This window comes from Lynx canadensis, chromosome C1 (genome assembly GCF_007474595.2).
Source record: "Lynx canadensis isolate LIC74 chromosome C1, mLynCan4.pri.v2, whole genome shotgun sequence".
Classification (NCBI taxonomy): domain Eukaryota; kingdom Metazoa; phylum Chordata; class Mammalia; order Carnivora; family Felidae; genus Lynx; species Lynx canadensis.
The window spans coordinates 129580058-129592828 of NC_044310.1; the positions used below are offsets into that span (position 1 = coordinate 129580058).

General features: G+C 41.1%; 1 protein-coding gene across 1 annotated transcript; it reads right to left on the reverse strand.

Annotated features, from left to right (window-relative positions):
* Positions 1 to 12066: 12066 nt before the first annotated feature.
* On the reverse strand, positions 12067 to 12560 carry LOC115521510 (peptidyl-prolyl cis-trans isomerase A-like). The gene is given in 2 exon segments (XM_032594152.1): positions 12067 to 12386; positions 12389 to 12560. Coding segments are annotated over 2 exon segments (492 nt in total).
* Between the last annotated feature and the right edge of the window lie 211 nt (positions 12561 to 12771).

Genomic DNA, 12771 nt, shown 5'->3' on the forward strand with positions numbered 1-12771 from the left:
CAACATGCCCCCTCCCCAGAATGTACCCAAATCCCCACTTCCCTGGGAATTTTGGCCTCACCATCCTCTTCCCCAATTTCAAAGTACTTGTAATCTGACAGAGAGAGAGAGAGAAAGAGAGAGAGAGAGAGAGAGAGAGAGAGAGAGAGAGAGAGAGAGGACTTCCCTCCCCTTGTTCATGCCCTGAGGCTAGCCTTTTGGAAGGATACTTGACAGTCAGATGATTTAGTCCTCTTAGAGAAGGCAAATCACTCCCTTCCTCTCAGGATGAGATCTGGCCCACACTTCTTTTCCCAGTCTGGTTCATTGAGCCGTGTAGCACACCTGTGGAGACCAGGAATCCCATGCCAGTAGCACCAGTTTTCTCCAGCACCAAGAACAGAGAACAGGTCCGTGTAAGTCTCTTGAAACAGCCTGGTCTTGGTGCTTATTTCTTATAAATAGGTGTGTTTTTTTTTTTAATTTTTAATGTTTATTTATTTTTGAGAGAGAGAGAGAGAGAGAGAGAGAGAGAGAAAGCAGAGAAGGGGAAAAGAGAGGGAGACACAGAATCTGAAGCATGTTCCAAGCTCTGAGCTGTCAGCACAGAACCCCACGTGGGGCTCAAACTCATGAACTGCTAGATCATGACCTGAACCAAAGTCAGTCGCTCAACCGCTTAACTAACTGAGCCACCCAGGTGCCTTCTTTTGTTTTTATTTTTAAACATGAGGCCAGATCCACTGAATCAGATGTTATATTATCTTTCTTTCTTTTTTTTTTTTAGCTTACTTATTTTGAGAGAGAGAGAGAGAGAGAGAGTGTGTCTGTGTGTGTGTGCATGCACGTGTGTGAAATTGGGAGAGGGGCAGAAAGAGAGGGAGGGAGAAAATCCAAGCAGGCTCCTCACTTTCCGTGCAGAGCCCTACTCAGGGCACAAACCATGACATCATGACCTGAGCCAAAATCAAGAGCCTGATGCTTAACCAACCGAGCCACCCAGGCACCCCATAAATAATTGTTTAGTTGAGAATTCACACATGTGAGAAAGCCACATATTCAAGCACAGGACAATCTACCATTTTAGTGTGAAGAATTTGACAACTCAGGGATACACTTTGCTAAAACTTCCAGTTTACATTGCTATGCAGTTTACTTAGTATTTCAGTTTTAAATATTTACATATTTATTTGCTACATGCAAGGTTTCCCTGAGGGCAGTATTTGGGTACTTACCTTACATTTGCAGGACTGAAAAGGGTTCTTTCTAGAACAAAAAAGTAGGCCACAAAGATAAATAATGGTTTATGGAGCAGAACACAGAAACTGCAAAGAACTGCATTATGACACGTTTCCAACTTTAAAACACTGTGCCCTCAGTTCTTTCTGAAATAACTCACATTTATCCAAACAGGGCATTGGGGAAAGGCTTCATCAGGGTGGTTCAGAGGAATTGCTTCCTTTCCTTCCTGTCAGACCCTAAGTCTCACTCAATATTTGGTGATTATTTTTGGCATCCACTCTGGTCCATATTTCACACTTTTATGGATTCGAATATTTACTTCTGATATTCCAGATGTAGAGAATTTTCTAATTCTGACATGAAGTATAGAATATATGTGAACTCTTCATACCTTCCTCATTTTGATTCCTCTCAGCTGCAGCAAAGATCCATGTAAGTATGAAACATAAGGAGGTTTATTTTTCTCTAACACATACTCTGCAGTGTCTGATCTAGCGCCTAACCCTGAGAGACTTTTGGAAGAAGGTAACTTCCAAATTGAGCCACACCTGAAAAATCTCCCACATGCTCCAGAAAAAAAAATCCATTGAGTTACTCTGATTTGTAGCAGTTTGAAATTAGCTATTTAACCATATAAATTAATCTGCACCTAGGATACAATCTCTCCTATTTCATAACATCAATGAAAACCTTACACGACCATGTCCCTGTGTTTCTATTCCTCACTTCCTTTTTGGATTCCGAACTAGTTTTTCTAAAATTTATTTAGATGCCTCATAGATGTCTCAAAACCTAATGGTCTGAAAACCATGTTTACCATCTTCTCTCACAAATCAGCTCCTTCTGACTTACTTACATTTAGGAAGAGTTAAACCACTCACTCATCTGCGAAGTGTCCTCACTCATCTGAGACTCCTCTCACTCACTACTCATATCTACTACTTGCTATCTGCTCAGGACGCCCTTAACTCTTCCCCATCGCCCTGGTCTCCACCACACTTCCTTCTCACTACTGCAGCTGAGTGATGACATACCATGGAGGGTAAGCACATGGAGTTTGGGCTCACACTGCCTGGATTCAGATCTGGTCGGCCACATTCTGTCTGGACTTGGGCAAATTATTTTACTTCAGGAAGCCTCAGTTTACTAATCTATAAATGAGGGATAATAATAGTATAAGGATTAAGTGAGATAGTGAAAAAGTTTGTAACACTTATGACACATCATAAGTATTAGCCTAAAAACTCCATGAAGCCAAAGACCTTGCCTGTCGTGTCACCCACTCCATTCTGGTGCCACCACAACAGAATGTATGCTGGCCAATGAGTGCTCAGTACAATCTCCTCTCTGCAAGTCTTCTAGAGTATGGCAAATTGTATTATTGTTAAAAAATGTTTCTGCCAATCACTCTGTTTGGGAGGAGGAACGAGGGTATCAGGGTTGGCTGTGTGAGTTGTTTCAGCTAACCAAATGGGAATGGGAATGTCCTGTAACATATCCAGGCAGAGGCTGTAAGAGCCTGCATGCACTTTTCTTTCTTTCTTTTTAGTTACCATTGTCTGTGTGTGTGTGTGTGTGTGTGTGTGTGTGCACATGCGCGTGCATGCGCATGTGTGTGTGTGTATGGTGAGAACACTTAAGATTTACTCTCTTAGCAACTTTGAAATGTATAATACAGTATTGTTAACTACAGTCAGATCCCCAGAACTTATTCATCTTATAACTGAAAATCTGTACCCTTTAACCAACATGTCTCCTTTTTCTCCTCCTCCTAGCTCCTGCCAACCATTGTTCTACTCTCTGTTGCTACAAGTTCCACTTTTTTAGATTCCACATCTGAGGGAGAGCATACAGTGTTTGTCTTTCTCTGTTTGGCTTATTTCACTTGGCATCATGTCCTTCAGGTTTACCCATGATGCAAACCACATGTGGTTTTCTTTAAAAAAATTTTTTAAATGTTTTTATTTATTTTTTGAGACAGAGAGAGACAGAGCATGAGCGGGGGAGGAGTAGAGAGTGAAGGAGACACAGAATCCAAAGCAGGCTCCAGGCTCTGAGCTATCAGCACAGAGCTTGATGCAGGGCTTGAACTCACGGAGCGTGAGATCATGACCTGAGCTGAAGGCAGATGCTTAACCGACTGAGCCACCCAGGCGCCCCCACATGTGGTTTTCTAACTTCTCTCTCCCTTTGCCAAAAGACCTGCAATCTTCCAGGTAGAAAGAAGGTACACTATTAGTAGGTCCTAGAGTAAAGTCAAGTGGAATTGAATTGGTGTCTAATTGTATCAGACATGAAGGAAGAATAAGTGAGAAATAAGCATTCCCTTGTTCTAAGCCCCTAACATTCTGGGGTTGTTTGTCACTCTTCTTTATCCAGGTTGATATTCAGAACACGCACAAAAATATGTTGGTCTCAGCTACAGAATAAAAGCATAATGGGATGTGAGGGCGATCTGGCTGCAACATCTGTCACCCCCTTGATTGCCAGGGTTGATTCGGCTGATCTGGCTGGCTATAGGCAGATTTCCCCTTCCTCCCTCACCACTCCATGTGTGTCCCTCCTGAAGCTGCATGCTCGGTCGAAGAGGACGACCTTCCCCGATAGAGGAGAACTGTTCTTCGGTCAAGGGTATACAAGTAGCTGCGCTCCCCTGCTAGAAACTCTAAACGAGCTCTCAAGGTCCATTTGTAGGAGAACGTAGGGTAGTCAAGCTTCCAAGACTCCAGACACGTCCAAATGAGGTGCTGCATGTGGCAGTCTGCCTTTCTTTAAAAAAAAAAAAAAAGAGAATAAAAGCATAATGTCCTTAGCATGACATACAAGTACCTTCACCAAATTGGTCCAAAGATCAGCTCCTCAATCTACTTCTCCTGCAGTCTGTCTGGAGACACTCTGTATAATCCACACAGAATTTTTTAACATCTGAACATCACCTTGAACACCTGTTTCCACCTCTCTGAGATCCTAACTGTCCTTGGCACCTGACTTAAAGAGACAAAGCAAGATCTTCTGAGTCCAGTGAGTTTAAGGTAGGATTTATAGCTGATTATTAAATGGTTTGCAGAATCACTGGAAGGACTAAGGGAACTAACCAGTGGAACTTCCAAGAAAGAAGTGCTGACAAGGGAGAACCTGCTGACAAGGAGACACTGCTTCCACCATAATTACAAAACTACCTTTCCTGCATGGAGGCAGCCCCTCCCGCTGTCCACTGCTAAACCATGCCTCCTCTGTCACAACTACACCCAATTGCATACTCAAGTCTCTCATAAACGTATGTGTTTGCCAAAGTCCAAATCATACCCACAATCATCAGATGCAAGGTCATCTGAGAAATGTCTTTTTGTAAAAGTTTATTTATTTATTTTGAGAGAGAAAGAGCAGGGAAGGGGCACAAAGGAGGAAGAGAGAGAATCCCAAGTAAGCTCTGCACTGTCCATGCAGAGCCTGACAGCATGAGATTCGAACTCAGGAACCTCCAGAGCATGACCTGAGCTGAAATCAAGAGTCAGATGCTTAATGGATTGAGCCACCCAAGTACCCTGAGAAATGTTGTTTTTAACTTCTCAGCCTGCAATCCAGGAAGGCATCCTAGAAAGACTGGAATAAATGCTGATAGCATCATTTCATACTCTCCAATACATAGTTTATTAATTTCTATAGTGCTTCACCTTTGTTATGGACTGAATGTTTGTGCCCCTCCCCATGCATGTATTGAAGCCCTAACCACTAATGTGATGGTATTTGGAGGTGGGCCTTTGAGAGGTGCTTAGTTTTAGATGAGGGCATGAGGGTGGGGCTCTATGATGGGATTAGTATCCTTGTAAGAAGAGGAAGAGATCAAAGTACAAGCTGTCTCTCTCCCCTTGCTCCTTCCACCTCCCCATCTCCCCCTTCCCCCTTTCCTTTCCCCCTCCCCTTCTCCCTCCCTCTCTCCCTCCTCTAAGGATACAATGAGAAGGTGGCCATCTGCAAGTCAGGAAGAGAACTCTTACCAAGAGCTGAATTGGCTGACACCTTGATCTTGGACTTAACAAACCTCCAGAACTGTGAGAAGTAAATGTCTAATGTTTAAGCCCCCTCCCCCTCTAAGGTATTTTGTTATAGTAGCTCACGCTAAGATGACTCTCATTAAAGAACCTTCATGCCTCTTGTTTCCTGAAGACTCCTTGAGATCTAGAGAACATGGATCATCATCCCCACCTCTGGGATGAAAAATTTGAGACTCAGGCAAGTTACATGGTGAAGCCAAGACCAAAACTCAAGTTTGTTAGATGCTAGTCCAGTGCCCCTCCCAATATGCCCAGGAATCTCAGTTTTTCTAAGTCCTAAGCCCTGAGAACTTGAAAATCTAGGGTGACAACTGCAGTTGCTGCTGTTTCACTGCATAAGGCGCATTATCAGCAGTGCGGAAGGGCTCCCTGAGGAAGAGCCCGCCCTCCAACAGGGTGGGAGAGTCAGCTGCCCGGGAAATAATTAATCCTCAGTCCTCTGATTCCTATTAGGATAGTGTCTCTCTCATTTGTTATCTTTAAATGAAGTGAAGTGGGCGCTATCAGAAAAGTGGTGCTTCCTCCTTGGCTTGTTGGGAAGTTGGGGGGAAGCAAAAATATTTTCCACATTTTGATTTTGACTGGAAATTTTCACTGTAAGAGATAAGTCTTTGTGGGCCACTCATAAGCCTAGAAAATCCTATTTGCTGTTATACAAATCTAACCAGAAAAGAGAAGTATTGATTTTCTTAGGAAATAATGAAAAGCCATTAATGCATTTATGCCTACGTGCCTTTAGCGTTTCAGTATGAGGACGTTTTTATAATGTTTTCAGTGGCACTTCTAGAAAATGATTCATTCCCAGGCCAAAGAAGAAACAAATTTTAAAATTCAAGAGTCTGAAATATTCATTTTGTAGACCCTAAATCTAGAAATTATTGAACCCTAGAATCTTTGAGCCAGATTAAATCTCAGAAATGATCAGTCTAGTGGAATTTAACCAAATTTAAAGCAAGAAAACTCTTTGTTAAAATAAGATTTTATGGAGAACTCCCAACCAGATAAGACAAAAACTGTTCTGAACGAAGTGGGACTAATGGCCAAGACTGACGCATGTGGCCACTTCTCACAGTACTCCAACCCACCCCACATCTCTAAGGAAACCCAGGCTTCAAAAAACCCAGTTCCAAGGGCAAAAAGATTGTCCAGCTCAAGGCCAGATAGATGGTACCAGCACTGGAACTTGAACCCACCCCTTCTGATTTTTGTTCTTTCCTTGAGAAATCCCTGGGACAACATTTTCTTTGGTGACTTTTGCAGATCTCCCTTTGCCCTGTTTCCAGGCACTCACACCCACTTCTCACTGAAGCTTGAGGGTCATCTCTTTTTGCTAGTAGATCTGCTGGGATTCCTCTGTTTGTATGGCTCTTGCCTTCCAAGCCCAGCCACTGTGCAAGGCACTAGGGATGCACTGGTGACAAGACATTGTCCCTGACTTTAAGGGGTGGGGGTCCAGTGGGTTGTTAAAAGGGGAAACCCAGAGATAAAGGGAATGAAAAGATAAAGACGTGGCATTTAAAACAAATTGTTATTAATCTCGGACAACTCTTGAGACATGCTTTTTGTGCTTGGCTCACCCTCTTCTTCTAGTGTCTGGATATTTAAAGGCATAGAGCCAGAACAAACCGTCCTTTCTCTGTTCTACCACTTTCTGTCTTCTCCACCCAAGCACAGCTCCAAATTCTTCAAGGCAATGGCAGTGACATTTATTTGCATACAAATTAAGTTAACTGATAGAATTTTCTCAAACTAAAGTTTATCTCCCAAAGTATTTCTTAATCTTTGGTGTCTACTACTGCTTGTCTGTCACTGAGCGCTAACAGATGGCAAAATTAATGAACATATAGCAAAGGAAGATGCATGCAAAACATAGAAGCAATTGATCCTGCTCAGGTTAGCAGCTTGTTTCTTTGCGACCCATGGGATCATGACTTTATACTACATCCATCCATACAGTATAGGCTGTCCTATGTTTGGCAAAGATAATTGTTAAAAATTCATATCATAACAAGAATATCAATTTTTACCTTTATGTATGCTTAAGGTATCTCTGCATCATTGCCTAGAACCTGGAAATAGTGGTAGTGTCTGACAAGATAATAGGTGTTGGAATAAGAGGTAGGAGAGAGACTTTTCATTGCATATGCTTGTTTATATGTGGAAAGGTTTACCATGTGTGTCTTTTGGTTTTCAAAGAAATTAAAATTGAAATACATGTGCTTTAAACATTCTGATGGTGGGGTCTCATCTCACAGATTCTGAGCATGACCTGGGCAGTGGGGTTTTTGAAAACTCCCTGGGTAATTAGAACATGCAGCCAAGATTAAGAACCACTGCTCTAAGCTATTAGCAGAAACTCTTTATTATATACTGATACTTGTAAATTATTTAAGGCAGGCATTCCTAGATTTTTTGAGCAAGGAAGGGCTCCTTTGATGTTAAATATTTTTACCATCTCTCACACCACAGTTGACATATTTTTGGTATGTGTTTATTGCAGATTTGTTATTAACAAAGTTACTAAGAATTAATTTCAATTAAATTGATATACATTTGAAAAATAGTAGTAGGTATATAAATATAGGTGGGAAGCAATGCAAATCCTCTTTGCAGGTAATTCTATGTTCTTATATCTTCTTATCTAAGACTTGTGTTTCTACAGGTATAAAGCCACCTTGCAAAATCCCTGGTTCCTTAGAAGTCCACAGTCCATAAAGTAGGAATCATTGGATTTAAGTATCTCTTTTCCTAGACAAGACTGTAGGGAGACATTTTGACCTTTTGGGCAGTAAACAGCAAATAGCAGGTGTTTCTGTAGTATTGACTTTGAGATCTGCTTGGTTTTTTCTTATTGCTTTGTTTTAATTTCTACCCAAGTCCCAATGTTCTCTAGAATACAAACTGTGCCCTGCAATCGTATTTACAACCTTTGCTTAAATATGCACCAGGCTTTTTTCTCTTGGTAAGTTTTCTCGGCCATTTGTTTTGCTTAGAATGATAGTAGATAGAGCACAAACCCTCCTATCCTCCTCTACCATGATGATGCCCCTGCTAAACCTAGCTTTTCATGAAAATCCCTCTTTGAACCCTTTGTTAACATTGTGAGGTGACTAGTCCTTTACCTATTTGAACCCAGTTATCCTGGTTCCTATCCTGTATTAGATGTCAACAGAAAGGCACTGTGAAGATTTTTAAGGGCTGCTTTTGGGAGCCCAGGAACCTTTGGACCCCCTCCCTAAAGTGACAGTATGAATGTGAGAGCTTCATCAGAAGTGCATTAAAAGTAGAAAAATAGCCAATCCTGAATGCTCCATGCTATGTTACCCCAAATTTTGCGGTCATGAATTACATTTACTCTTTTACACTTCCAAACAACCATCAAGTTTCATTCAACCAAAATTAACATATGCTAATCTAAGAACTACTTGATATATTGGATTTTCTTAGATATATTACCACACCATGCTTCTTGGCATGATTTTTACTAAGCCTTACACATTTTTTTGTCAGTTCTAAAAACTACGGATTGTTTTCTCCTCCCTTGTGCATATCTGACTCTACCTTAAAGTTAAAAATCATTAAAGAAACAGAAAAGCATTTCACCTCTTTTTTTTTTAACGTTTGTTTATTTTTGAGACAGGGAGAGACAGAGCATGAACCGGGGAGGGTCAGAGAGAGGGAGGCACAGAATCTGAAACAGGCTCCAGGCTCTGAGCTGTCAGCACAGAGCCCGACGCGGGGCTCAAACTCACGGACCGCGAGATCATGACCTGAGCCGAAGTCGGCCGTTTAACTGACTGAGCCACCCAGGAGCCCTGCATTTCACCTCTTGAATGTGCAATATATACACAGTTCAAGTTCTACCCATTTTGCAAGTGAGCAAGATTCCAGCCATCAATCAACCTGCAGTAACTTTTATTTAATTATATTTTAAAGGCATATGAGGTAATAGTAGGAGCTGAAAAAAAGCTTAAATAACCACATCACAGTTAACTAATAGTGCTAAAGATTTCACCAGAATTTGCTTCTAAGTCCTCACGAAGAATGACTTGTTCTTTTGTAGATTTTCCTCTTTGGCTGTTCCTCAGCCATCTGTGAAATTGTTTTATAATGAAATGTTTCCCCCTTTCTTTCTTTATATTCTTTTTTATATAATGATGAAAGTAATACATGTTTATTAATGGAAGAAAAAATGTGTTTTTATTTATTTTTATTTATTTATTTATTTATTTATTTATTTATTTATTTATTTTAATGTTTATTTATTTTTGAGAGAGAAAGAAAGAGAGGCAGAGAGCAAACAGGAGAGGGGCAGAGAGAGATGGTGACACGGAATCTGAAGCAGGCTCCAGGCTCTGAGCTGTCAGCACAGAGCCCAACACGGGGCTTGAAACCATGAACCATGAGATCATGACCTGAGCGGAAGTCAGATGCTTAACCAACTGAGCCACCCAGGAGTCCGCCAAAAAATCTGTTTTTAAAAAAAGACTTAAAACCTCCATTGTAATGTACTATTCAGAGATAAGCATTAACATTTGGTTGCATTTCCTTTTCTTCTCTCTAAGTGTGTGTGTGTGTGTATGTGTGTGTTTACACATATATACACACAAATGTATGAACAAAATAGGAACATACAATATGCATATACATTTTGGTGTTCTGCTTTTTCTCTTAAAATCTGTTATTAGCATTTGTTTCTCCACCCCCATGTCTTCTGTTCTCAGGTTCATTCCCCCAGTTCCCGATCTCATTTCCTACCAGCCTCCCCACTCTTGTTTTCTTAGTCCTCACCTTGCTACCCTCCTTAATCTTTTCTCAGTGCTGCAGCCAAAGGCATTTCTCTCCTGTGGTACTAATCATTTCACTCCCCTATTTTAATTTATTATTTTTTAAATGGTTATTTATTTATTGAGAGAGAGAGGGAGAGAAGGAGAAAGCATGAGCTGGGGAGGGGCAGAGAGAGAGGGAGAGAGAGAACCCCAAGTAGTCTCTGTACTGTCAGCACAGAGCCCAATATGGGTCTCCATCTCACAAACATGAGATTGAGACCTGAACCAAAACTAAGTGTTAGACACTTAACTGACTGAGCCACCCAGGTGCTCCTCCCCTATTTTAAAGCCTTTAACTTGTTGCCTCTTTGCTCACAGGGTAAACCCAAGTTCCCTTTAGTTTCCTGCATGACCTTCAGCTCCTCTCTCAGGCCTATCTTTCAGTCACAGCCTGTTGCTTTCCCCTTCAATATATTCTGTCCAGTTGCAGCGTTTCTCAACGTATGACCCACAAGCCATGTGTTTTAGTCTTATAGAGTGACATTTGAACAATGAGGAGTCTAGGGTCACACTCTAGGTGACCTGAATCAGAAATTCTAGATGTCACTCTATTTTTAATAAGTTCTTCAAGTAATTTTTGAATACCCTCCAACATGGAAACTTCTTTTCTAAGACTCCCTAATAGAAAAATTAAAATCAATTGTTTAAAGGCATTTCTCATCCATTCTGCACCTCATTTGGTCCTCATTGCATTGCTCGGAAGTCAGTTTTATTATCATTCTACTCATTCCACAGATGAGGAAACATACAGATGAATCAAAGACATTAAGAGATTTGTCCAATCCACACAACCAGTAAGGTTTGGGGATAACATTTCAAGTCTGCTCTTTCCAAATCCAAATTCTAGCAGCTTTCCATTATATATTACCAGCTTCCCACTTTGGCCTGTAAAGAGAGAGACTTTGTTCTATGTGCCTTTAGTCAATGCACTCACCCTTCGAGACTGTGGTACACATTGCAGGTGTTATCACCATAGTCCTGAACACCATCTTTCCAGTATATGTGGTTGGTCAGACTTCTACTGCAAGCACCTAAGATTCTCTGTTTAACATCTTTCTCTTGATCTGAGCAAGAGGCAGACTTAAATGTCAGGGAGTCAGCGCCCCCAGGAGCCAATGGCATATGGGAGCTACAGCTAAATACTCTAGCCTTATCACCTGGGGCGGGGTGAGGCAAATTTGAGATGTGTTCTACAGAGAGCCCCAGAGATGTTCAAGTGACACACTGCTTCACAAAGCTTCCTTTTATCCCCTCCCTTCCCTCTCCCATCTCACGTTCTCATTCTCCCCTGTTATTTTCTGGGGATCCCCTGACAAGTAAACTACTTGAACTCACATCTTGTCTCAGGGTCCGCTTCAGGAACCCCAACTTAAGACAAAGCCCCTGATTAAACATGGATTTTGTATTTCAAGTGACAGAAACACAAATCACACAATGAAAACAACAGAAACTAATGCACACAAAGTTGAGAAGTCCAGGTACAGACCTGGCTTCTGATGCAGTCAGCTGCACACATGCAAAGGATGTCAGCCTTTCTGTGGCTCTCTCTCTGGTTCTTCACCTCTCTCCTTGCCCTGACATCTCTCTGTTTTGTTTTTCTTCATGTGGTTTTATTCTCAGGAAGTATTCCATGTTGAAACATGTTGGAACCTGAAGCAAAAAGAAAAGTGTGCCCCCCCCCCATTTATCCATATTTTTATACATTTTAATGTCTTTTTTTCCTAGAATCAGATTTTTAGTTTTGTCTTTTATTATCCTTATTTAGTTTTTACTTCATAATCACAAACTTAACTCTGCAATCCAGCTAGATTTGGAGGGGACTTAGGAAAATATGGAACCCATAGAACTGCAGCAAGAGCACAGAGATTATAAGATAGTTCAAGCAGATGGGGGTGAAGGGGTGCTCTCCTGAGCTACAGAAGGAATAATCTGCTAGTTAAGTTAAACACAAGTCAAATTTATTAGATCTGTGCATAGTAAGCAATGGCGATCTTCTTGCTGGTCTTGCAATTCCTGGACATAAATTGCTCCATGGCTTCCATAATATTCATGCTCTCTTTGACCTTGCAAAAGACCACATGATTGCTATCCAACCACTCAGTCTCAGAAGTGCAGAGGAAAAACTGGAAACCATTTATGTTATGTCCAGCATTTGCCATGAACAAGATGCCAGGACCCGTGTGCTTCAAGATGAAATTTTCATCATCCAGTTTCTCCCCATAAATGGACTTACCGCTAGTGCCATTATGGCATGTGAAGTCACTACCCTGGCACATAAATCTTGAATAATCCTGTGAAAGTAGGAAACTTTATAACCAAATCCTTTCTTCCCAGTGCTCAGAGCACAAAAGTTCTCTGCACTCTTTGGATCTTTGTCTGCAAACAGCTTGAAGGAGATGTGGCCCAAGGGCTTGCAATTCCTGGTGATGTCAAAGAACACGGTGGAGTTGACCATGTCTGGGTGGCATGGGTGGCTCTGAGATGGTGGCATCTGCAAGCTCCAGAAGTAGATTTTGAAAATATTATTGATGAGCCTGCTTCAATTAAAGTTAGATTATAATAAATTATTTTAGTGTAAATAAAATATTTATACTTAAAACAATATTTAAAATTTTATTACACATACTTTTAAATTTTTCAGTACTTTTTCAACTACTTTAATATTC